Here is a 27,877-nt window from a genome sequence, read left to right on the forward strand (position 1 = left end):
AGACCAGCCCGCCCTCCGGCTCGCAACCCCGGCTCCCCGGCCGCCGCAGGGGCCAGCCCACCGGACCCCGCCTGGCGCTCGCCGGCCCCTCCGAGCCCCGCCGTTGATGACACCTGGCGGAGGCGAGCATGGAGGGGGACGGCTCAGACGCGCCGGTGAGTGGGGCAGGGGGCGGCCTCGGTGCCAGCGCGCCGGGGCCCCTGGGTCCCGCTCCCCTCGGCGCTCCGTGGGCGGGAGCCGCTCGGAGGAGCCAAGGCTGCTGCGCGGTGGCCTCGCTTCCTCTTCGCCTTCCCCGTCCCCGGCCGGTTCCGCCGCCCGGTGCGCCCCCTTCCTACTCCTCGGAGGGTCGGGCTCCGGGGTTACCTGGGCCCGAAAGAGGGCGCCCTCGGGTGCGGCTGTCGCCCGTCCGAGCACCTGGGGGGATCCGGGCGGGGCTCTTCCGTGGAGTTCAGGTTGTGGAATGGATTCGCTTTGCGGAGCCGGTGCCCGTGGCGGCTCGGGGCGCGCGTCCCGCCGCCCTTTGTCTGGGAGCGCGGAGGCCGGCGCTCGAGTTCCAGGCCCGCGCGGCTCGGCTCGGCCCGGACGGTCCGCCTGCCTGGTCCGCGAGCGAAGGCCCCTCCCCGGCTCTGCCGGCTCCCCGGAGGCGGCCCCCGCCGGCAGCTGTTGGGGTACCAGTGGTTTTGTTCCAAGGGGTCGGATAGGCAGTTCTTAAGAACTCGTTCATTTTCTGTCGAACCTCGTTTATTTTGAACCAGCTCAATTGTGGGAACTACCACCTCACATTTCTCTTAATCAGATTGCTTCTCCTCAATGAATGTAAAATGAACACTGATTTGTCTTCTGGGTAAAAACTACTTTTTATACATCGTGCTTAAAAAGCTTGTGTAGTGCTTTATGTACAAGGAAAATGGAAATGAATTTAGATCTAACAGTGGGAAGGAAACCTCCCATAAAATGGGGTGTGAGAACCTACTTTGGACATTCTGAACAGTATTTTCCTTTGAATGGTCAATTTTCTTGGAAAATGAAATAGGGTGTAAATATTCTCTGTTCTTTGATGTGAATGGTGAGGTGTGGCTGTCTTCCCAATTTACTCAAATTATGACATAATGTGGGCTTTCATTAAATACAAGGTGAAGCAAAAGTAGGTTTACAGTTGTGAGTACATAAAACAGTTTATTCTTGTATCATTACTTTTTAACTGTATTATTTTCCATAGGAACAACCGTAAACCTACCTACTCTTGCCCCACCCTGTGTTTATTGAGTGATGCAGCAAGAAATGCCACAAAGACCCATTGAGCCAGTGGCTGTACTGCTATTGTCAGGGATTAAAGCACTTTTTGTCACGTTAGGGGGAATAGAATAGCATTCATTTTTATTTAATTAAAAAAAGTGGCTCAGTTCAGTTGTAATTGTGCTTTTGCAGTAGTTGAAACGATTGTACAAGGTTATGAGTACTTTAATGTTGGACTATCACTAAGATTGCAGGCATCCATAGCCCCTGAAGTTTGGTAGGTGTGGGGGGAGAAACTGCATAGGGAAAGGATGGGAAAACTGGTATGAGGTTATCAAACCTTTTTAGCTGTGATAAGACTCTAAATGTTCCCCATGGAAAATAATGCAAGCTTGTACTATTGAAAGCACTTACAATGGTGCCTTCTAAGCCTCTACACCCTTTCAATATTTATCACGTGCTTTTAAGATAACTGCTTTCATATTGTAGCATGAGAACCTCAAGCATTTTACCTCCATTACAGTTGCAGCTGTAATGTGCATGACATTGGTCACATTTAATGCAGGGAATTGCTGATAATCCACCTTGTCAATAGATTTCAAGTAGGGTTCCATGAACATACTGGCTAACCTTGTTTTGACCAGCTCTTGTTATTTGCTACTCACAAAGTTAATGTGCTATATTCTTAATTTTTATTGAAGTAATCTGCTTTTAAGATTTCACTGAAATCTTAAAAAAGTAAATTAGTGATGGTTTGAATAACTTCATAATTGATGTAATATTATGATTTCCTAATATTTTCTGCTAATTTTTCTCATACTTCAGTTTTTACCATGTCATGTCACTTCAGTTCTAGGCTATTGGGTGTTGAGAAGGAGTTAATGGTACAATATTTCATAGCCAAAAAGGAACTTCAGATTTAAAAATATATCTGTTTCTTAATTCTTTTTTTTGGAAAGGTAAGCATATGTAGAAGTCTACAAGAGGTATAAGCATGTTCATATATTTACCCACTAAGAGTCTTTGATTCTGATTTCTTTTCAATTTAAGGTTACCATTAAGAATATCGAAAGAGAGCTCATTTGCCCAGCATGCAAGGAGCTGTTTACCCACCCGTTGATTCTCCCTTGTCAACATAATATTTGTCATAAGTGTGTGAAAGAACTCTTACTGACACTTGATGATTCATTCAATGACGTGGGATCAGACAACTCCAATCAGAGCAGTCCTCGGCTTTGGGTCACCTCCCCTAGCTTGGATAAAATTGACAGGATTAACAGACCAGGTATGTGGTAGAACATTGGGGTCGGGGAATTTCATTGACTACTGTAGAAGGAAATTATTTTTCTTGTTAATCCTCATAACATTTGTCATTATTTAAATAGTAGTGGAATTCTGTAATAATGATAGAAGTAGATCTAGCGGGATATATAGCATATATACTGTACCTTTATTACTTACCCAATGTTTAAATTGTTTCCTGTTGGGATAGTTACTTTCTTCTGGGCATCCATAGTAAGATTAATGCAGATCTAAGTTAATTTGAAATCACTGGGAACAGGGCCACTGAAAAATGAAGGGCCAGAGTTAGTAGTGAGTAGCAAGGGGAGGCCTGGGTTGGGTAGCAATGCCACAGCATCAGGTTAGGCATGTGTTTTGTATGGAGAATGCTTGAGTGGCCATCGCATCACACTTCAGGGCTTCAACTCTGCCTAATTTGGGCTTTGAGGTTTTAAGTTTAATCCTTCCCTCCTCTCTGTTCATTTCTTCCTCTTATAGTATAGAAGTAACTTTTTAATCTTGTAAGAAAACTTTTCTCATCAGAAAAGCATCTCTCTATTGACATTTTAGGGAATGCCATCTGTTTTGGTCTCTGCTGTGATATGGAGTCTCCTTGGGTGACATTTATGTCTTTGTGCTCCATCAAAGCGTATATTGGTTGTAAGACTAGTATTATGCTATTTAAAAAATAGTGCTTCTTTAAGTGGTAAGCACTAAGATATTTTGCACATATAAAAATTATACATATATAGTCATGTGCCGCCTAATGACGGGGATACGTTCTCAAATCCCCATCATTAGATGGCACATGACTGCATAGGTGTAATTAGGCGTTTTAGTGCTTGTGTGAACATCATAGAGTGCTCTTACACAAGCCTACTACACATTATTATAGAGCCCATTGCTTCTAGGCTACGGTGCTGTACATCATGTTACTGTACAAAACAACACGGGATTAAATCAAGATCAAGAGATAGTGATGCCATCAAGAGACACAGAAAACACAAGATGTATGAGACTATTGCTGGTATAATATGGCTTACTGTTTTACAGGAAACTTTTTTTAATAAGTAGAAAGAGTACACTCTGAGAAAAAGTATAGTACAATAAATATATAACATGTAACATAATCATTTATTATCATTATCAAGTATTATGTCCTCTACATAATGTATGTGCTATACTTTTACATGACTGGCAGTAGATTTGGTTACACCAGCATCACCACAAACACGTAATGTGTTGTGCTACTCTGCTAGGATGGCTCTGATGTCGCTAGGTGATAGAGATTTTTCAGGGCCGTTATAATCTTATGGGACCACTGTCTATGTCACGGAACAAACTGTCGTTATGCAGCGCATGACTGTATACAAACAAGGAGCATTAGGTAACTGGGAGTGCAGGGAGTATGAGGTCCGAGAGGGTTATGGTCATTGTGAAGTCATCACTTTGTTTCCATCCCTGCTAGGAAACTGGCACCCTGAGGAGGGGAAGAAGGACAGTAACAGCCTCATAGTCTAGATCCTTATTGACTAATTAGGGACCCCAGCTTGACTGGCCAAGGAAAATTTACTTTTTGTTTGTTAATATTTAGCACAGACCATTAAAAGGAATTTTAGTTGTGTACTAGTATTTCTATTTATAATTCGATTGTGCTTGCATATGTATTTTATGAAATCCTGTATTTTATGTAGGCTTCTAATCTTAAGACTTGTTTAGGTTTTATATGTGATTAATATGAAGTAGGAATGAGATATAGATGAAATACAGTGAACCACTTCTGTTTTCAGGAACTTCCCACAATATTTGATAGCTGTTCAATAAATATGTATTGAGTGGATGGTAAATGACAAACCTCTGTTGCAAGTTTTGTTCAAAGCGTGCCATATGACTTATATTCAATAGTGGCGTTTTTTCCAGAGGAAGAGATCTGATCCACCATACTTGACTCTGTCTAGATCCAACAGAATTGCTGAGATGTTCCTCCCCTTTCTTTAGGAAGAACTCTATTAAGTTGGATTATGTCGTGAAGGGAGGACGTTAGAAAAGTTTTCTGTGAACAGTTATAGGAAATAAGAACATTTAACTTGGAGAAGGGACAACTGCAGAATATAATGGCTGTCTTGTGGCAGAGAACAGTACGTTGGGCATCTTCCTGGCAAAGGTTCCAGATCAAGGAACCAATGAAATAGGAAGGCAGATTTCAAGTTAACGTGAGAGAAAACAAACACTTAAGTAAGGCTGTCCAAACATGAAACGGGCTGCCTAATTTTGTCAGATCACTGTCACTAGAAGTGTTTAAATTAGAGGTCAAATTTGTGATTTTTCATAGAGGTCAAATTTAGATGCCGTATCGCAGGGGACAAATAGGTACATTAATGAAGCAGGCCCCAGAAAAATATATACAGGACCTCTGCCATTTTAATTCTTTGATATAGGCATAGAGACAATAAATATTTCATTTTCTCATTAACTCAACTACTATAAGAAAACCAGCAGCCTGTGTCAGCAGCCAGCTGACTCTTGGCCAACCCTGTTGAAGATAGTGGGTGTGGTTTGCGACTGTAGAGACGGGAATGGATGCCTTGTCTCGTGGAGCAGTAGCCATTTGGCACTAGTGAATTATCATATGAGTTTGGGAATTCCAGATTGTTGGATTTACAGTTTTTTTCTCTAACAAAAACCTGATAGTGGTTTTGATGTAAACACTGTTTTTTAAATGTTGGCAGTCAATTCAAATTATTTTAAAACACTCTGCAAGCTCAACATAGGGTCGGGGCAGCCAAAACACATCTTTGACTCTGACCCATCCAGCTTTTGGGCCCTCAGTGTTTGGAGTTTTTGTTTTAAACAATGGATGGGTGACCATCATTAGCAGGTATTGCAGAGGGGATTTCTGCCTGGGGTGGTAAGTCAGGCCAGTTTTGTTATATCATCTTCCATGTATTCTCCATCCCTGAAATGCTGTGCCTCTGCGTACCAGTTGCATTCATTCATTTGCCAAATATTTAAGTTACCTGCTAGTTATGAGACATGGCTAAATGAGAGATGCAATAATTAGAACGCCATCCTTCATCAAGAATGTAAAATGTAAGTTAACAGATACAGATAGAGCACTCAGAGGGTGAGAAGGCTCCAAGAATAGTCAGTCCTGGAGGTTTTTAGCATTGAATGCAAATTTTAAGATTTTCTATCTATCTCACAGTCACCAGTTTTAAAATAGTTACCTTCCATTTGAGGGGCATTTGCCTATAACTTTTCTTTGGATAGATTCAAACCTAAATTCATGGGTAAGTAACTTTTCCCCTTTTTCTGGCTGTTTTTAAAAAAATAATGTTTTCATCATTTAGATATGTTTGAGAAGGAAACCCAGAGACCCTATTCTGAGTAGTTGATGTGGGAGGAATAGAATTCTAAAAATTAGTTTGCCATTGGTTTATTAAGGGGTTAATTAGGCTGGGACTGTCCAGTACAGTAGCCACTAGCCACGTGTGGCTGTTGAGCACTGAAATGTGCTAATGTGAATTAAGATGTGCTGTAAGTGTAAAATACACACTGGGTTTTGAACACCTAGAATGAAAAAAAAAAGAATATAAAATAATCTCTTTATAATTTTTATGTTGGTTACATTTTGAATTGCTAGTACTTTGGATATATTGGGTTAAATAACATTATTATTAAAATGAATTTCATCTGTTTCCTTTTTATGTGGTTACTGGGAAATTTAAAATATGTGGCTTACACTTTAGGCTCACATGATCCCTTGGATAGCACTGCATTGGACATTTGACAGATTTTAAAAGTTAAAGTGCCTTTATGGAGAGTAAGATTTGTGTATATAAAAAATACATATTAAATTATGTAAAAATAAAAGAACTATATTACTATACATTTTTAATCATATATATGTAGACTTTCCTCCTATTTTGTATTTCCTTTTGTCAGAAAGATATAGTTGGTTTTAGTAATGTTTATTTAGTGTTATTTACATCAGTAAAAAAAGTCAAATAAAAAATGCTTGATTTTACTTTGTATTTTTAATGGTTACCAGAAATATTATTTAAAAATACAAATCTGTAAGATAAAGTGTAGGTCTTTCAAGTGCTGTACCAGTACTGATTAATTCTGAACTCTAAGATAAGCTTGTTGAATGTTTTACAGTTATAGCTTCATAAATACCATGTGTACCAGGAAAAACACATTTTTTACTGTTAACTCAATAATTGTGTTATATGCAGAACAGTTACTGCTTTATCTTTTGTTAACAAGTTGTGAAACTTCTCTTTTAAATTAAATTCTAAATCCAGCTTTCTGTTCATTGTTCACAGCATCACAACGGAGATCTTTGGGGTGGAGAGGTAGAAAATGCTTTATGCTTGTGTGGCTGCAGGCAGTATAGTGTTAGATTTAAATTAAATAACCCTGTGTAGATAAGGTTTTAAACATCAGTGGTCAAGTCTTCAAAATTTTGTAGAAAGTGAACAAATTGGGCTGAAAAGGTCAACAGGACTAAATTTCCGAGCAAGTTCTGATGTTTATTAAAGGGAGCACTGATTACTAGTGCTTGCATTTTGTCAATATGCATGACAAGATATTTTTTAAGAAAATGACATACCACTGTTAGTTTTTATTTTTTTATTTTTTTGAGGTTTATTTTTAATTTTTATTTTTTACTGACGCTATTACAGATGACCCCAACCCTCCCCCTTTTTTTTAAAAATCCTTTACATTTATTTAGTAGTGGAACAAAGCTGTGTTAACAGCCATATTGCTACCTTGGGGAGGTTTAAATAAGCCAGTACTTTCTTCTGTATTTAAAGATTTGCATAAAGATGTTGATAATTTTTGTAGTTAAAAACATAGTCTTTGTTTTATGCATATGGTGCCTTTTATTTGTTAACGTTTTAAAGTATTTGAGTTGTAACATAGGGATCTTACCCATTTGTGGGTAAATAATATACACTGCTTTTTAGGCTTTCTGAAGTATTTGATTCTGTATGAAAGATGGGCTAACCTATCTTATTTTTAAAAAGAGTTTTTTACTCCAGTTGACCTTTAAAGTAAAATTGGCTAATATTTTTGTGAAATCCTGGTGATACCTTATCTTATTAGAGAAAATGAACATCTGAAATGTTATCCCTTTTCTGTCTTCCTTACCTTCCTCTACATGTCTTGATTTTAAAATCTCACAGTCACTTCTAGAAGCCACATGTAATTTTTTCTCTTAGCAGCTTGAGTGAGTCCCTGAGAATTTTAAATATTGAAATTCAGCAATTAGGAGGAAAGGTAGGAGCAATTTGCTTTTTAAAAGCTCATTGCTTATTACCTATTTTTTATTAAGGCAGTAGTTGAGAAAAAGGTTTTGCAAGTTGAAAATACGAATAATACTGAAAAATTAAATATCATTGGTAGGAATGAGATGGTCAGAATGTACGAAAAGAAACATGCTTTTCCTGGTAATATTAGGCACCAGTCCATTGCCAAACACCAAGAAGCCCGACATGAATGTCCAGTGTGTGGAGAGGTAGGCCACTGACCACCAGGTGGTAACAGTGGGGACGTTGTTTGTAGCCAGGATGTGGGAGAGGATGCAGCGCGCAGAGTTTTTGAACCTGTTATGAATTGGCTCTCTTTGTTTTGAAATACTTTGATATTTAAACGGTAAAACATATGATTGAAAGCTGATTTTTGGGGGGATTTGGTATAAACCAATTTGAAGAACTTTTTTTGTGGTCTTTGTTTTTAAATTGTATTGATTTGTACTGATTAATTTGTTTTTTAATTAAAGGTATATGGGGAAAATAATTGATTATGCATGGTGACAGTATTTAAATCATTTGGGTATATTATTGGCCCCACAAATACAGTTTGACATAAAATTGCATTCCTTGGCCTACATTGTTTCCTTACCTTTCTGAGTCATTATTTTTTTTCGTTATATCATGCTATTGAGCAGTTTTTTGTTTTTGTTTTTAATCCTTACCTGAGGATATTTGGAAGAGAGAGGGAAAGACAGAGAGAAACATCTATGTGAGAGAAACACATTGATTGGTTGCTGAGCCGGGACCAGGGAGGAGACCAGGGCCGGGACCGGGGAGGAGCTTGCAACTGAGGTGCATTACGTTCAATAGCCACATTTGGCTAATGGTTACTAACTATGTTATCATACCTATAGAGAGTAAAAGTTGACACATTTTAGTCTTAGTTCCATTTCTTGAGTTTTTTCATTAGAAATACTTCCCAGAATATCCTTAGATGTTCTCCTTATTGCCTTGAACATATATTCTGTTGTTTTGTTTTTATGCAAACAATGGTCGAAGTATAAGACAGGTGAAATGAAATGTATTGATTTTTTAGCATTTATAAAAAAAATGTGAGAGCTTTTAAGGTATGTTTAGAAAAATAGACAAGATATTTTGTCTGATTTAAGAAGTTTAGTATGATGCTTTACACTTTATTTTTTTTTATTATAAAAATAAGTTAAAGAGGTTTACAGAAAAGGGATGAAACTTTTTTGGAAATTGCCCAAATCTGGATATCACCAGTGTACATGTTAAAGCATGATTTTGTTATCATGACTTAATTTTGCTTTATCCCATTACTTAATTGATCATAACTTTAATTCATAAACCCAATAACCCATTAAAAATTTGATTGTTAATATTTGTTAACCATTTTAAGTTTTATCATCTAGTTCATATGTGGAAGCATGCAATTAAGTGTGAATTTCCATTTGTTTAAACTTGACCACTGCACTGTATCACTTCCAGAATTATTTGGCTTGTGTTTTTTTTCACTAAATGAAATTTTCATTGGCATGTGTTTTAAAAACAGCTTTGCTGCTTATTTCATTATATGCCTGCTGTGCTGTGAAACATCTTGAACTGTAGTGCATGTTTTTAGAATTAGTACAAGAATATATTTTATGTAGCATTTTCAGATTTTTATGGGGTAACTTCTTTATGTATTTTTTTTTGTGTGTGTGTGTTTTTAAAAATATAAAGGGGAAAATATCTTTAAATGGAGATATTAAAAACATTCTGCATATTTTTATATAAGTAGCTTTTGGGGCCCAGTGCCATCTAGCATGTTGTAAAGTCACTTTAAATGAATAATATTGTGAACTGGTTGCCAATTTTTAAAAAAATGTATCTTTATTGTTGAAAGTATTACAGATGTTTCCTTTCCCCCCCATTGACCCTCCTCCTCCCCGCTCCCGCCCCCCTGATTGCCAAATTTTACCTGAACATATGACAGACATTTTTGTAAGATAGTCTTTTCAGTGATGGTAGTAATGTGTCAAGGCAATATTAATATAGCTGTTTAAAGACCTTTTCTAAGTGTGGTATACTAAGTCTAATCATTCATTTTTGATACTGGATGCATGGCAGTATGAAAGAAAGCTGTGGTTTAAGAAGTTGTGTTTATTTTTAGGTAGTTATTTTATGGGCAACCAAGATTACATACTCTAAGACTAGATTTATAAATGAGAAGTGGGACTATGGTATGCATGCTCTGATGTTAAATGGACAACCCTTGATACTTGTGAACCTGTGGATAAGGACTGTTATGCCTTGGTTTCTTGATTTGTTAAAATCAGGACAATACTGAACTAAAGTGTGATGTTTAAGGTCATTGTATTGTGTATATATTGTAAAATTATTTGTAATACTTCTTGGGTAACTTTTGGCTTATTGAATTAAGTAACCTTAATGATTCTTTTTTTCAGGTCATAAGAAGATACTAAATGGTTGGTCCTTCTTAAAGTCACTAGATTTTAGGTCTATGAATGAGCTTTTCACTCTTTTATAGATTATACTCAATTAACTAATGATTTTGCCTACTGAATTACCTCAGATAAAGCAATACTACAATGGGAAACCCTCTATTGCAGTGGTTCTTAGCAAATTGAGAATCTAATAAAAGCTGTGGATTACTTAAAGAAAACATGCATAAACATAGATGCAAAATTTGCATATAATTGCAAATAGTTTGCAAAACTATTTGGATCTCTTTGGAGCTCCAGTTTAAGGACTCCTGCTTTTTTATGTACGAATCATTTTTCATCACACAGCCTATGTTGTGTTCGTTTAAATGGAAGTCAAATTCTTTTGGATATATAAAAATTCTTTGATATATAAAATTATTTATGATATATAAAAATAACTATAAATGTTAGTCATATAATTTCAAAAGATCCTGACCTTGTGTAGTATTGTATTATATATTTTGTCCATATATCTGTTTGATTTAAAATGGTTATTTTATGGGATTTACTATAGAATATTTTCCTTTCCTCTTTAATTTTAATAACTTGTGTTTGTCTTTTATTTACCAAGTGAAAATATTTTTAAAATGTATTTTTAGAATATAATTGATTCAGAATATGAATTATTATAGTTCTGGAATATATTTGTAGATATATATCTCTATTAAACATCATTCCTTTTTTTCTTCATTCTATTCATTTTCCTACCAATGTAACTAAACAAGGACTTACTAATTACACAGGCTGGAAGCGCAATTCATTGACCCCTAAGACAACTACTTTTCCTTGTCCTGGCTGTGAGCATGATGTGGATCTTGGAGAGCGAGGAATCAACGGTTTATTTCGAAATTTCACTTTGGAAACCATTGTTGAAAGATACCGGCAGGCAGCCAGGGCAGCCACAGCCATTATGTGTGATCTTTGTAAACCACCACCTCAAGAATCCACAAAAAGTTGCATGGACTGTAGTGCAAGCTACTGCAATGAATGCTTCAAAATTTATCATCCTTGGGGTACTATAAAAGCCCAGCATGAGTATGTGGGCCCAACCACTAATTTTAGACCCAAGGTAAGTGAAGTTTTTATTGTTGGAATGTTAATCTTAAAGGATTTATTGCAAGTCTAGAATTTAACAGTAAGAAAGAAAAGAACTTTAAAGCTGGTATAAGAAATTAAGGCCTAGTAGTTTGGGTTACTTAGTATGTTGTTAAACATCCTCGTAGATTAGCTGGCAGTGTTATGGTTCACTTTATTATATAGTACAATGTAATAAAACATAGTACATGAATGTTCACAATGATAACTCTGAGTAATAAAAGGAAGGTGATCCGGGATGTGCTCTTTAAGATTAAAATGGTTAGGTTCTTCCGGTCCTAACTAGGGACCTAAGATGGCAAGCAGCGTAGGGTGAACGCAGTACTCGCCTACTCCCACAACCACATCAAAATTACAACTAAACTACATAACAACCATCATTTAGAACTGCCTGAAATCTGGCTGAATGGAAGTCCTACAACTAGGGTTTTAAAGAAGAAGCCACATTGAGACTGGTAGGAGGGGCAGAGACAAGAAAAGGAGTGGTCTCACACCCATGTGTTGCAGATGATACTGTCAGCTGATTTCTCAACAGAAACTTTGCAGGCCACAAGGGATTATCAAGAAATATTCAAAGTGATGGAAAGCAAGGGAATCCAAGGACAGAGAGTTTCCTAGACAAGAAAAAGCTAAAGGAGTTCATCACCATGAAACCAGTATTATATGAAATGTTAAAGGGTCTTCTTTAAGAAGAAGGAAAAATAAAAATAAAAAATTGCAATAAATATTTATCAACAATTGAATCTAAAAAACAAAATGAACAAGCAGAACAGAAACAGATTCATAGGTACAGAGATCATTTTAATAGTTTCCAGATGGGAAGGGAGGTTGGAGAGATGGGTGAAAAAGGTGAAGGGATTAAGAAGTACAATTTGGTTGGTACAGAATAGTCATGGGGATGTAAAGTACAGCATAGGAAATATAGTCAATAATCTAATAACTATGTAAGGTGTCAGATGGGTTTGAGATTTATTGGGATGATTGCTTAGTTATGTAATGTCTAATTACTGGAGGTTACACCTGAAACTAACATAATAATGCATGTCAACTGTAATTGAAAAAAAAAAAGAAGAGAAAAATGTTTAAAATGGTTAAAGCTGATAGGCTTTTGCGCTTTAATATGATAAACCCATAATTATATAAAGGATTTGATTAGGAAACATTTCCCTGACCTTCTTAGTTAGCTAAACTTGTACTTAGAATAAGTAAGTGTAATTACAGCCTAATATTCTGAAGCTCGTGATATGTACTATATAGGATCTGAAGTAGATTTGCATTTTTTAAATACTCAGCAATTTCTATAATAATGCTCAAAAGAACTTTATGTTTTGCTTGCCTTACTCTGTGACTGTGAAGCAGAATGACTTTTGTTATCTTCACTTGTACTACTTTCTGTTTTATGTAGATTAAAAAAACTATAATTTGTTCTCTTAAAGTTTTTATTCCTTACAACTTAGTTACTGTGAGTATGTTTCTAACTCTATCCCTCTCCCTTCCTCTCTATAAAAAATCAATAAAATATATATGTTAAAAAAAGGTGCCTCGTCAGTGTGGTCAGAGCCTTTCTAAGTTGGTTAAACATTCTACTTAAGTCTGATAGGAATGAAATTTTCACCATCTTATCGCCAAGTTTAGGGTAAATAATATATACATGTTTAATTGACCATTTGAAATTGAACAATAGTAATTCTAATATACTTTTCATATGATATACCAAATGCTTTTATTTCTTTTTATACTGTTATCTTTTATATGGCTTATTTAAAAGCCATATCTTTCTTGGTCCCATCTTGCCTTCTAAAGCAGATCTTTGTATTTTGGGACTTTGAGTGCCCTGCAAGCTATGATGACCCTAAATTACAATTTTATTCTTTTACTTGATAGATTTTAATGTGCCCAGAACATGAAACGGAGAGAATAAACATGTACTGTGAATTATGTAGGAGGCCAGTTTGTCATCTCTGTAAGCTGGGTGGTAATCATTCCAATCACCGTGTAACCACTATGAGCAGTGCCTACAAAACCTTAAAGGTAGGACTTTTGTTTATTTTTGGAACTAAATTTTGTTCTTTATCTTTATTTTGCTTTATGCCTTTAACTTTTGCTTTATAAAATCATGAACTTGTTATGCAGTCTGTTTCACTGGTGCTTATGCTTTTTGGAGACCTATGAATAAATGGACACTGCTTCTTGGTTAAAACTAAGACTGCATAAACACAGACTACCTGTGTCTGAGGACAGAGAAAACTGGAGCCATCTCAAATAAAGGCTGTTATTGACCAGAGACTTTGTCTAAGCCAGTGATGGTCAACCTTTTGAGCTTGGTGTGTCAAACTTCGCCAAAAAACTGAGCATAACTCGGGTAGTGTGTCACTTTGAGGAAAAAACTAACTCCAAGACTCTAGTCGCAAATGTTTCATCCTCAGGAGCAGCAAATGTTTCATCCTCGGCATGCGGCCGCGTGTCATCAGAAATGGCTACGCGTGTCAGTGCTGACACGCGTGTCATAGGTTCGCCATCACTGGTCTAAGCATTACAGCTTTCTGGGAGTGACCCCTGGTGCTCTTAGACCTTAAACCATATTTCTGAATTCTGTCATCTATTCTTCTCTAGCCCTTCTTGTATTTCTAATTTAGGCTGTTTTAGAACCAAGCCCTACTTCAATTTAAATGGCCAAATTCTTCTCCTTGCTACTGTAGCTAAAAGGAGTACCACCTCCTGCATCCCATACTTCTGGTTCTAGCCTGGGCCTGACAGGGACATGTTGGAGGAACTGTCATCTTGTGGCTGAGCGGTGAGGAAGTACCTCTCAGCCTGGGGAAGGGTGGTTAATATACTGTGCACTGAGTAGGTTCCAGCTCAGCTACCGACTGTGATGTTTGAACTCAGTGAGCTTTGGTTTCCTCATCTGTAAAATGCTGGGTTAAGACACAGATATTCTGTCTCTTTCTATCTTTGACATTCTATAGTTTCTTTCTTGGTCCCATCTTGCCTTTAGTCCTCAGAAACCTTGTTCCTTTTCCTGATGGGTTGGTTCTTCCTCTCTCTCTCCAGTGAGTCATCAAAAAAACTCACTGTGTCTGATTGGTGAGTGTTCCAAAGAATTAAAGATGGATCTTTTAATTGATGTTACTGTGTAAAAAAGAAAAAAAATAGATTCTGCAAGACCTGCATTAAACTTCTATCTCTGCTTATTTGTGTTACTAATATATTCCAACAGGAAAAACTTTCAAAGGATATTGATTACCTTATTGGCAAGGAGAGCCAGGTGAAGAGTCAAATTTCTGAACTAAACTTATTGATGAAAGAAACAGAGGTAAGTGATAAACTGGTTTACATATTCATCTAGATAACTACTTTTTCATTTATAAAATTTTGAGGGTAGTATATGAGCTGGGAGTACAAACTAGTGTTAGATTTTACTTCTGCTTTTCCGGGACTAGGGAAACAAATATAAAATATAAATTATAATGCTTATGTGATTAGTGTTGTGATAGAGGTAAGTGATTAAATAATATTTGAGCACAGAGGAAAGATTGTCTAACTCTTATGTGGCAGTTAAGGTCTCAAAAGTAATAACATAAGGGAAATGATAGCTTTTGCAATTATTTATATTTTACAAAATTAACATCACATTTGAAAAATGTACTGTATATGGATATAACCAGGTTTATTTAAAATTCAAATTACAGGGGGAAAGTTAGGGAGAGGTGGGGGAGATATGAAATCAAATGAAGGTCTTGTATGCATGCATATAAGCATAAACAATGGACGCAAAACTCTGGGGGGGGAGGGCATTTGTGGGTGTGGGGTTGGGGGGGTAATGGTAAGATATGTACACATATAATACCTCAATAAAAAAATATTAAAAAAAAAAAAATAAAAATAAAATTCTAGATATTCTTAATTATATACCTAGTATATGTTCACCAAAAGACAAGTATTAGAATGTTCATATTTGCATTATTTGTAATATCCATAAAGTGGAAACTATCCAAATGTTCATCAATACGGGAATATAAATAGCAGTAAGAATGAGTGTCTGCAACTTTGTACAACAATATAGGTAACCCTTGCAATAATATTGAAAAAAATGCCAGATATAAAGGAGTATATACTGTGTGATTCCATTCATAAAAATTCACAAAAAAGGTGAAACTGGACTTTATTGTGAGAATTCAGAATAGGAATTGTTGAGGATGGGAGGATTAGTGCCTCGGAAGTTGTAATTTATCTAACCTGGATGCTGGTGACATGGGTATGTTTGCAAATATTCATTGATCTCTACACTTATGTACATTTTTCGGTTTCTGTATTATATTTCAATACAAATTTAGAAAAATAAAAGAGGACAGGATTGGGTTATTTTAAAATTCCACATATTTTTTACTAATTTAATGCCTGTTTCTTTTTTCTCTTTGAAATAAATTGAAGAATCATTACTCTTGATCATTTTGAAAGTTATAATGAAATATAAAAAATATCCTGACTAGTATGAGACTGTTACTTCTTGAAAATTTTTTTTCAAAGATGGGTTAAAATTATTGATAAATTATGCAAATTAATCCTATATTACCAGCATTGCTTTTGTTTTTAATATTCTTTTTCTGATATTTACTAATTGCATTCACCACCCTAAGTAGATTGTTTTTTTCTCCATGTAATTTAAAAGTGGAATTTTGTTTTTATATTTTTGTCTGATTAGTGTAATCCCCCAACACAGAACAAGCTGTCACCTAGATTATTAGTTGCTTCAGGGATTGTGTCCTTGGTCAGTTTGTTTGTTTTACTCTACTGTTTCTCAGTCATGCTGCCCTTCATAAATAAGGAACACCCAGGACATGTTTTGAATTTTTCATTCAATAGGGTGGAAATTGAGGAACTCAGGCATCAGGTATTCATGTAGACACTGATTCCTTAGGATCCTGGAGAAATTATTTAGTTTGTACTTTTGACCTAAGCAGCATTTGTGGTCTTATCAGTAAGACTTTTGTACAATAGAGAATTTATCCGTATTCTTGGCTTTTACTCAGTCATGATTGTGATACTGTCTTTTTATCTATAATGTATTTAGCTGGAAAAAAATCTCTTTTTTACCTACATATAATGATATTTCTGAGTTTAATGTTTTGATAGGTCATTGAAATACTACCCAAATGTCACCACCCTCTACTTCTCCTGTCCTACCCATTTAAAAAACTTTTGGCTGCTGGGGTTAGGAAACAGAGAAGGGAATCTGGAAAAAATGTTCTCTCATTATAAATATTGGCCAGAAGTCACTGGAAAATGCACAGTGCTCTTCTGTAATATATTGTCAGCTTTTAAGAATGTTCTTGGAGACTTTTTTTCCGTTGGCTGCTACTTAGGCTCTAGTATAATGAGTGCCCTGATGGTCTTATTTTCAGAATCAAGTTTATCTCTACATTATTGATATTACAATGTTTATAAGCATTACAGACAGGATCGTTTCTTGACAAAGTAGAGGAATACTCATGTTGTACAGTGAAAATAATGTTTATTGAGAATATGTGACATTGTGGCAAGCATTTTATGTAAATTATCTTTTTTATCTTAAAAAACACCTCCCAAAACCTAAATGGTTTCTCTGATCCACAGTTTTCAGAAGAGAAAAACTCAAGCATAAAGAATTTAAGTAATTTGCATAAGGTCACATAGGATTTATACAATTATGTTATTTGAACAGCCACATTTTTATATCGTAGTAAAGGGTGTCATCTTACTGAGTTTCATGGCCATGGTTTATTTATTTATTTTTAAATTGGAATAAGGTGGAAATGGTGTCCTTAATTAAATTAGAAATGAATCAAAACTCCAGAATTGTATTTTCTCTTGTCTTTGGTTAAATCAGTTAATTTTGCCTCAATTTCCTTTGTATACAAATTGAAGGGTTTTTTTTTTTTCTTATTTAATTAAATACATTGTTTATTGCTGGACTTTGGAGATGAAAAGTGTAAGGAAGGTATAGTATAATGAAATTACAAAGTGCGCCTAAATAAAAGTTGCCGATCATACCTCACTGATCATTTCTTGATGTCAAATTTCATAGTCAGACAGAATTTATTTTCTTTATAATATTTGGGTTTGTTTTATTGAATTTTCGTTATTTTTGTGAAAAGACATTGGGATTTAGCAGATGTAGTAATGTAATGCTTTGCTTGTTTTATAATAGTGTAATGGAGAGAGGGCTAAAGAAGATGCAATTACACATTTTGAAAAGCTCTTTGAAATTCTAGAAGAGAGAAAATCATGTGTTTTGAAAGCAATCGATGCTTCAAAGAAACTCAGATTAGACAAATTTCAGACTCAAATGGAAGAATATCAGGGGCTTCTAGAGAACAATGGACTTGTGGGATATGCTCAAGAAGTGCTTAAGGAGACAGATCAGTCTTGCTTCGTACAGACAGCCAAACAACTCCACCTCAGGTATTTTACTTTTAACCTAGAATCTCCTTAGCAATTTATTAAATGCTGCTGTTTGTTCTGAGCAGTTTGTTCATACTGTTATTACATGAAATACCTCTTGCTCCACTCTTTTCTTTTTTGGACCCACAAAGAGGACAGCTTGCTCTCCTTATCCTTGACTTCAGTTTAGTCAGGCCTTCTGGGTACAGAAACCCCTATATTCTCCATTCTCCATGCACCAGACCTGTTTTCTGAGTTTTTAAAAAATAATTCTTTATTGTTGAAAGTATTACATATGTCCCCTTTTTCTCCCCATTGACCCTCTCCGGCCCCCTCCATATACCCCCACCCCAGGCCTTCAGTGTCCATGGGTTATGCATATATGCATACAAGGTATTTGGTTGATTACCTCCCTCCCACCCACCTTCCCCGACCTTCCCTCTGAGATTCCATACTCTGTTCCATGCTTCCATGTCTCTGGATCCACTCCGTTCATCAGTTTATTTTGTTACTTAGATTCCACATATGAGTGCAATCATGTGATACTTGTCTTTCGCTGACTGACTGATTCCACTTAGCATGATACTCTCCAGGTCCCTCCATGCTGTCTCAAAGCTTGCTTCACTTTTAACTTGAATGTTGAGTGAGGTTTTCTTTTATCACATTGCAGATACTTAGTCTGATTTTTCATTTTTAACGAATCATTTTTACATAAAATATATCTGTCTGAATACAGAATACAGAAAGCTACGGAATCTTTGAAGAGCTTTAGACCTGCGGCCCAGACTTCTTTTGAAGACTATGTTATTAACACATCTAAACAAACAGAACTTCTTGGAGAATTGTCCTTTTTCTCTAGTGGTAAGTTTTACTAATGGCAAAACCACAGTCTTTTAGTCTGTATTTGCATTGTGTAGGAAAAACACAAGTTCTCTTCAGATGGGTGTTATTAAGCAGTACTTCAGTTGCCCAGAACCACGTTATTTTAAAATCATGTTGCATTTATGTTTTTACACACAAAACTATATTCTATTGATTTGTGTTTTAAACATTATGTAAATGGCATCAAATTGTATGTCTCCTTTTTGTAAATTGCTTTTTAAAAATATTAAAATAAATATTTGTTAATACACAAAGTTCTGGTTTGAAGCTATATTTTAACTGTTTATAGTATTTCATTATGTAAGTCATTTCCCTACTGAGAGAAAATTGTGTCTATTTTTTCTCATTATAAACAATACTGTATTGAACATCTTTATCAGTGGTTGTTGAGTACATGTATGTGAGTTTCTCTAGGATAGAAATCTGATATCCCCAGGCCAAGTGACGAACATGGTTGTGTTTACCTTGCTGTTACTTTGATAGGGCTGCCAAAATAAAATGTCTAGAGTTGGGTGCCTTAAACAACAGAAATTTATTTTCTTATGATTCTGGAGGCTAGAAGTCTGAGAGCAAGGTGTTAGCAGGATTGATTTTTTCAGAGACCTCTCTTGTTGGGCTTGCAGATGGTCATCTTCCTGTGTCTTCCCTCTATACATATCTGTGTCCAGTCATATTAGTCATATTGGATTAGTGCCCACTCTAATGACCTCATTTAAACTTAATTACCTTTTTAAAGACCTATCTCCCTCCAATAAAGTCACATTCTGAGGTGCTGAGGATCAGAACTTCACATGAATTTTGGAGAGACACAGTTCAGCCCATAAGACTTACTTATGTTTGTGTTTTGCTGCTCCCCAGAAGAGAGTTCTTCCTTTTTTTTTAATCACCTTTTCACCCTCCTCAGATTTTTCTTTTAGTGATGGTGAACAATTACAATTCTTAGAAAGGTATACTTAATTTTAAAACATAAAGAGGCCATTAAGAGTGCTAATGTTGCTAAAGAAACATTGTGAAAGAAACAGTGATCACAGGCAATTGAAGAGGCAGAAAAACTGTTGATTTAGATAAATGAAATGCAGATAGCTAGTGACAGCATTTCAGAGACATCTCCACTAATAAAAGAGAAAGATGCAAGTTGACCATTCCTTTGCAACACCCACCAGCCAATCAGGAGTGAGTATGCAAATTAACCCAACAAAGATGGTGGGTTAATTTGCATACGTAGGCGCTGAATGGCCAGGGGCGGGGTGTGATGCAGGCATTCAGCACTGCCCCAGCCACTCCGGGCCTCTGGGCAGCGTGGGAAGGCGGAAAGGCGGCTCTGGCTGAGCGAAGGTGGTGCCGGCAGCCAGGGGAAGGAAGGCCCATTCTTGCACGAATCTTCGTGCTTCGAGCCTCTAGTTGATATATGAGCAAGCAAAGATTTGCATGCAGAGTTGAAAGACCACCCCTGGAACAAATTCTGAGAGTGATTCCTTAAGGATAGTAGGAGGTGGTTCAATAAATTTTTTAAAAAAGGGTTTATTTATAGATTAAACAGCACATTAGACACCTATATATAAGAAAGGTTAAAACGGAATCATTTGGGGGTCTGGAACAGATTGATTCCATTTTCATTATTTCTTATGGGGAAAAAGGACTCAGTTTTCAAACAAATGGCTTTTGAATAGCCTTCTGGAACAAATTAAGTTTGAGAACCAAGGTTCCACTGTATATATTTGTTACTCTTTGAAATGCTGATTCTACTTCATATATTATATTCCCCCAGGGTATACTTTTTCATAAATGCTAGTTTACTTAGGGATACAAAGTCCTCCTTCCCTGGTGATCCTACAACAGTCTTTGGAAAAATAAGGTTGAAGGTGTGTAATCTAGGGTAGTACCAGTGTATAACAGTGTACAACAGTGGAAAGTGGGCACCCAATTTCTGGCTGGTGGATTATGGTCTTATTTTTTCCTGGATGCACATTTTTTTTTAGTAAGCTATGTTTCAAAACAAAGGGATGTCGGGTTGGGCCATAATAGTCATGTTATTTGTACCTAGTGTTTTCTTTTTTTCACTTTAAAATATATTTTGGATGACTTTCTAGATCTCATTATGGTTGCATAAATGCACCATACCCAGACATGCTAATACATTGCTACATATAACTGGGGGCTGAGGAGAAGAGGGAGACTTCTACTTTCCATTTCATATACTTCTCTGTGATTTGATAAAAATAGGTTTGCTTGTGTGTGTGTGTGTGTGTGTGTGTGTACACATGTAGTAACTCTAATAGCTTATTCTTACCATATGATTCAGATAGTTTAGAATTTATTCTATGGAAAGGATTATGGATATGCACAATGATTTAGCGGTAATATTTTAACCATTGTATTTTTAGTGAAAAATTAGAAGCATATAAATAGTTAAAATTTGATACATCCCATACAGTGGAATGCCACTGGGAGAAAAATACTGGCAGGAGCTACACAAATTTATTGTAGTGATTATCTTTTAGTTACTTAAAACATATTTTTGCATGTTTTATGTAGCTTCTAACAATCTTACAAAAATCATGTTTATACTAAGAAAATATTTAAATTGCTTTACAACTCCTTTGAAAAAAATGAATGAAAATTGTATAATGTTTCATTGAAGTTTTTTGCTATGTTCACCAAACTTAGATTTTAAAATATTTATTAAAAGAATTGTTTATAGGAGGACACAAATTAATATTTTAAAGTTGAGGGTTGTTATTCATTAGGTGAAAATGGAAGGCATACAGTTAAAATTTTTATTTATAGTGTTTGCAGAATTAATATAAAGCTAAAATTGAGTCAATTCTAGGTGTCATTTTTCATTTTTTTCCTTTTAAGTTATAAACACAAATGTACCTCTTTAAATCTCTATTTAACTGGTTTTTAAAAATTTTTGTGGTGAGAACACTTACCATGAGTATCTGCTTGTGGCAGATTGTAAGTGTGCGTTATACTAGTTGACTAGGTCCAGTGTTGTACTGTGGATCTTTAGGCTTGTTCATCTTGCTTAAGTGGGACTTTATGTCTGTTGACTAATAGCTGCCCATTTCCCCTCCTCCTGGCCCCTGGTAACCAGCATTCCAGTCTTTGATTTTATGAATTGGACTGTTTCAGATACCTCTATCACGCAGTCAGTTAAAATACTGGAAGCATCTACACAAAAATTGTCTTTCTGTGCCTGGCTTATTTCACTTAGTATGTCTGCAGTGTCTATCCATGCTGTCGCATGCACAGGAATTATTCTTTTTCTCATACATAGAATTACAGATTTAGAAAATTGAACAGTACAGAAATCATTTAAGTGTTGCCAATGCATTTTTTATTGAGGAAAAACAGATTCTTTAATAACAACATTTTAACATTATTTTCTGTTTCATAATTTTTTCAGGCATAGATGTGCCAGAGATCAATGAGGAACAGAGCAAAGTTTATAACAATGCTTTGATAAATTGGCACCATCCAGAAAAGGATACAGCTGATAGCTATGTCCTCGAATATCGGAAGATTAATAGAGATCAGGAAATGTTGTCTTGGAATGAGATAGAAGTTTGTGGCACAAGTAAAGTTATTTCAGAACTTGAAAGTAACTGTAACTATGCTTTCAGAGTAAGAGCCTACAAGGGTTCAATCTGCAGTCCTTGCAGCAGAGAATTGATTCTTCGTACTCCTCCCGCTCCAGGTATTGTAAGCATTGGGAATTAAAAAGCAAAGCATTGGAAGAGACCTTGGTAAACATAAACTAGCCAATGTCTCTGTGTAGACCCACAATAAAAGCAGCTCTCATTTGTAAAAGTTTATAGAAACCATACCCAGCTAGGTCTTAGAAATGGACTGATTACATTAATTTCACCATGTAGGCTGAGGAGAGAATTTGATTTTTGACTAATATCAAATAAAGAAAAATTGAAAGGAAGAATTTGAGGGAGCAGGGCTATTAATTTGGGATTAAAATGGCATAAATGCTATCATACAAGTTTTAAATAGTATAATTCTATATTTGTTTAGTTTATAGAAATCTCTAGAACATAGGATCTAGATAGTTTAAAAATGTTTTGGTATAATATGAAATAGAATTTTGATTAACCAAATTTAGACTTGTCTGGATTTTCTAACACAGTGATTCCTAACTCATCGGGATATATTAGAACCACGTGGATAGCTTTCTCCCCAGCCATGGTTCCTCCCCCTTTCAAGTTAAAACCCACTGATACTACTTATAGATGTCTTTATTTATTTATTTTTTTAAAGTCTTTAATTTCTTTATTGATTAAGGTATCACATATTTGTCCTCGTCCCCCCATTTCCATCCCACCCCCCTCCCCACTACTTATAGATGTCTTTAGATTTTTATAGAATGGGAATGATTTACAGGTTAGTTGATGTTCACTGTAATGTCTGCATGGACAAGGGACACTTAGACCAAGGAAGACCTTTTGCCCTGTTGGTCACTGCCTTAGAGGTCTGTCAGTTGGTTTCCAGACCCAGTGGCTCCTGCCCATTTGTAATGGCTTATGTTTCCATATTCTGTGCAGTCTGTCCTTCCTTCCCTGTTTGTTCAAAGTGTACTTACTCACTGTTGGTTTTTCATGCACATTGTGGCTAATTTTTAAATGAGGATACAGATAAATAGTGTTGGCTAAACGGATTTTTCTTGAATCTCAATAAAATCCAATAGAGAGTTTTAGGATGGATTTGCAGTTATTGTGTAAATATTTTATAGTTTACGCAATCTTCACTTTCCTTTCTAGTCTGACTGAAAGTGGAAGAAAAAAAGAAACCTGAAAGTAGCTGCTGTTTTCAGTAACACAGTGGAGGGGGAAGGAGGAAAGGAAGTGTTAAAGGTTGTCTTCCTTTTCTCTGAGAGAAGCATATGAATAGGGTGACCATTTAAATTCAATTTGCAAACTGGGAGACATTTGAGATCAAAAGGAAGCATGCATGACTTACCATATTGACACAATAGGCATCTCCAGGAAGAATGAATGTTGGCCACATATGGAGGTTTTAACTTGCTAGTAGACAATTTTGAAAATTGTGGTATAATATAGTTAAAATTTATACCATTTTAATCATTTTAAAGTGTACAGGTCAGTAGCATTAAGTACACTAACAATGTTGTACAACCACCACAACTCACATCTGTAGAATTTTTTCACCTTTTCCAAACTGAAACTCTGTGCCCATTAAATAGTAACTCCCCATTCTCCCCACAGAGCCTGGTAACCGCTCTTCCCCTTTCTGCCTCTGTGAGTTTGCCTGATCTAGGTTCTTCATATAAATAGATTCACGGAATCCTTTGGTGACTGGCAGGTTTCAAGGTTCATCCATGTTGTAGCATGTCAGAATTTCCTTCTTTTTCAGGCTAATATACTAGGGGCCCAGTGCATGAATTCGTGCACCTTGAAAGGAACTGTGGGCCATGAGGCTGCTGTGGGCACAGGGGCGGGTCTCGGCCCATCTTCCATGCCCATCCCCAGCCCCTCCTGCCGCAGTCCCAGGTCCCATCTGCCGGCAGCCCCACTCCTGCCACTGCCGCTCCCACACTCTGACGGCACTGGCCCTGCTCGCACCCGCTGACAGCGCGAAGTGATTGGGGCCAGCGCCAGCAGTGGGTGTGAGCAGGGCCAGCGCCATCAGTGGATGTGAGCAACGGCTGCTGCCCCGATCGCCCCTCAGGAGCAGGGGGAGGTGGAGTAGCCCTGAGGGGTGATTGGGGCCGGCAGCTGCTGCTGGCACCTGCTGATGGCGCCAAGCGATCAGGCTGGCACCAGCAGCAGGTGTAAGCACTGGGCGGGACCTCGGCGCATGGGAGCAAAGAATTTTCAGTAACCACGAGAAGCTCGCCCCGATGACAGTAACTGGCACCCTGCCTTGGTCTGGCGCCCCCGCTCACTTGCTCCACCATCCCGCCGCAGCCTGCCATGTTCCGTGCACACCCCCTGGTGGTCAGCACACGTCATAGTGACCGGTTGTTCGGTTGTTCCACTGTTCAGTCTTTTTGCATATTAGCCTTTTATTATATAGGATATTACATTTTCTTTGTCCATTCATCTGTTGGACATTTGGATTGTCCCAGTTTTTGGACTAGCAGTCACTGTTATGCTTAATGGATTTGAGTTGATAGAGTCTTAGAAGTAATCTTATATCCATTCTCTAGTTGAGGAAATTAAAATTTAGGTTAAATTGCAGTTAAATGCTTGAGCAGGATCCACATCCATGTCTCTCTGAACAAAAAACCTAATGCTTTCTTTTTTTTTACACTGTTCCCATGTTGCCATGTTGATGAATAAGGAAAAGATGTTATTAAAATTGCTGTTATTTTTCAAAATTATAAAATTTGGAGTAAATATTTAAGAAAACATAGATATTTATGAAAATGTACAACCCTTTATTTTAGGGGTAAAACACAGATCTAATAGTGTGAAATACTTAGGATAGATTTGTTATATCAATTCCAAGGAGAACCACATAAGTTTACTCATATTTAAAATATTTTCTTCTGCCTTTGAGGTTTCTGAACATTTTCAGGTATAGAGAGTTTGCTGGAAGTTATTTCTAAGTTAGGGTTTTGGTTTGTCGTAGTTTGGTCTAGGGTAGTATGATATATCCTGTCTCTTTTCAGTAATTTCTATTTGAAAAACATATCATATTTAACAGTAAATTGTAGAAATGCTAGTAAATATTTCTCAGACTAATTGTAAGCTTTATTTACAGTTTTCAATTTCCTCTTTGATGAAAAATGTGGTTATAATAATGAACACCTCTTGTTGAACTTGAAGAGAGACCGTGTAGAGAGTAGAGCTGGATTTAACCTTCTGCTTGCTGCAGAACGCATCCAAGTGGGATACTACACAAGCTTAGACTACATCATTGGAGATGTTGGGATTACAAAAGGGAAGCACTTCTGGGCCTTCCGTGTGGAACCCTATTCATACCTGGTCAAAGCAGGAGTTGCTTCCAGTGATAAACTGCAAGAATGGCTTCGTTCTCCCCGGGATGCAGTGAGTCCAAGGTACATTCTTTAAATTGATCTACAACTTGATACTTTTTAAAAAAGTAAACATGCTTGTTTTGCAAGGTAAGCTTCTAAATAGATCTGAATTTACTTATTACATTTCCAGCATACTTAGATTCAGGGGTTTTGTGCTTATGTGGCTGCCTAAAAAAAGGAGTTAGGTTTCTTTATTCACACAGGAAATAATGAGATTTAGCAATTAATTTATGATGCTACAAGTAAATAACTGTTTTGTATACCTCTTGATAATGATATAGCTTTGCAGTTTTAAATTTTGAAAATCACATCAGTTACCTTAATTATGTGATAAAAATCCACATATGTAGTGAAATACCTCTAATTGCCATACTTCACACTTGATATTAACTTGTTCTTTGGTCTTTAAATGTCCCATAAGTACTTTACAGAACTGAGTCATGGTAAGCATGTTTCCACAGCAAATAATTTCAATGTCTTAAGACATTGACTATTTAATGGAGATTATGCAGTTTAATTTTTTTAGATGTTGTATTATGAACTAGCCCAGACAACTTTGTAAAAAATATATTTTTTTATTGATTTCAGAGAGGAAGGGGAAAGGAGAGAGAGAGAGAAACATCAATAATGAGAGAGAATCATTGATTGATAGGCTGCCTCCTGCACGTCCCCCACTGGGGATCAAGCTAGAAACCCTGGCATGTGCCTTGACCAGGAATAGAATCAGTGACCTCCTGATTCATAGGTCGACGCTCAACCATTCAGTCAAGCTGGCTGGGCCAAACATAACTTTTAACCACTTACATGAACAGAATCCCAGGTTAACAATCTGAGTGATAGGAAAAAATTTTGCACAAAGATGAGAAATTGACATAACAATGAAAATTGTATTAGAGAAATGTTTCAACAGTGGCATGTCCACTTGATAGAATATTAGTATTAATCATATTTTAGGAATGTTAGAAGTAAAAAAAAAACACATTAAAATAGTTGATGTCATATGGTCATATAAAAAGCAAAGTATGCATAGGAAAAAAATGGAAGGAACTTGGTATCATAATGTTCTATAAGCTGCTATTTTCTATACAACAGGGGAAACAAGCATTCAGAATACTTGCTACCTCATAGGTCTATGCAGAAGTCCCTATTGGGAAGTAGAGTTCTGTGGAGGGGAATGAAACATGCCTTCTTCTCCTGCATTATTATGCAGTGCCTATTTATTTAGTTTGTAATTCCTTGGATTAAGGCACACATCTTGGTTTGGTATTTTCTTGTGTATGATTGATTGTGTGCTATAAATATTTAATCTTTGACAAGTCCTTTAGTCCCTGTCCCCCTCGTTTATTTTTCATAGGCACAAGTTATTTTTTAGGTTCTCATCTGTGTATTATCTAGGTAAGAGTGGATGATGTTTTAAGACAGAATTTGGGGTGTATTTGTATAATTCTGAATGGTAATGTGTAATCTTAAGTTTTTGTTTTAATAGAAAGTTTTTGATATATAATTTATTTTAATGTTAAATCAGTGTATATTGTCTTGTAAAATGTTTCACAGATGCTTGAAGGTCTATAGATAATGATACAGGTAAGATTCTACTTTGTGTGTTGTGTTTTAGATATGAGCAAGACAGTGGACATGACAGCGGAAGTGAGGATGCCTGTTTTGATTCTTCACAACGCTTTACATTAGTTACTATAGGCATGAAGAAGTTCTTTATACCCAAGTCACCTACTTTTAATGAAGCTGAAAATAGAGTTCTTCCCATGCCAACAAGTATAGGGATTTTCCTCGACTATGATAAAGGCAAAGTGGGCTTCTATGACATGGATCACATGAAATGCCTTTATGAGCGCCAGGTGGACTGTTCGAGCACCATGTATCCAGCGTTTGCATTAATGGGCAGTGGAGGAATTCAACTTGAAGAACCCATCACGGCAAAATATCTAGAATACCAAGAGGACATGTAGTTTAAGCATCTGATGTGACTTAGAAGGAAAAACGTAGGCAAAACAATGCCTGGGTGTTTACCTTCGTAACTAATTACATATCATCTAAGTATTCTGTCGCCACACTTGTTTTTGTGTGTGTTTCTTCTTAAAACACAGAAAACCTAAACAGCCTTGCCTCTTCCATGTCACTCTTCTGCCTTTCACAAATAACAGGAAAAAGACACACTGAAA

At 36.5% G+C, this 27,877-nt stretch overlaps 1 protein-coding gene across 3 annotated transcripts; it reads left to right on the forward strand.

The window, feature by feature from the left end:
* On the forward strand, positions 1-27,877 carry TRIM36 (tripartite motif containing 36). 3 transcript variants are annotated; one of them, XM_054714987.1, is made up of 11 exons: positions 1-155; positions 2,287-2,521; positions 10,247-10,267; positions 11,011-11,354; positions 13,265-13,411; positions 14,601-14,696; positions 17,571-17,824; positions 18,540-18,664; positions 22,095-22,385; positions 25,421-25,718; positions 27,313-27,877. In XM_054714987.1, the coding sequence occupies exons 1-11, from the start codon at positions 129-131 to the stop codon at positions 27,662-27,664; spliced, it is 2,190 nt and encodes a 729-aa protein (XP_054570962.1). In that variant the 5' UTR covers positions 1-128; the 3' UTR covers positions 27,665-27,877. The 3 variants fall into 3 exon arrangements, with proteins under 3 accessions (XP_054570962.1, XP_054570963.1, XP_028005533.1); XM_054714988.1 differs by lacking the exon at positions 10,247-10,267; XM_028149732.2 differs by lacking the exon at positions 10,247-10,267 and having other exon boundaries at positions 2-155; positions 11,029-11,354.

Source organism: Eptesicus fuscus, chromosome 4, assembly GCF_027574615.1.
Source record: "Eptesicus fuscus isolate TK198812 chromosome 4, DD_ASM_mEF_20220401, whole genome shotgun sequence".
NCBI classification, from domain to species: domain Eukaryota; kingdom Metazoa; phylum Chordata; class Mammalia; order Chiroptera; family Vespertilionidae; genus Eptesicus; species Eptesicus fuscus.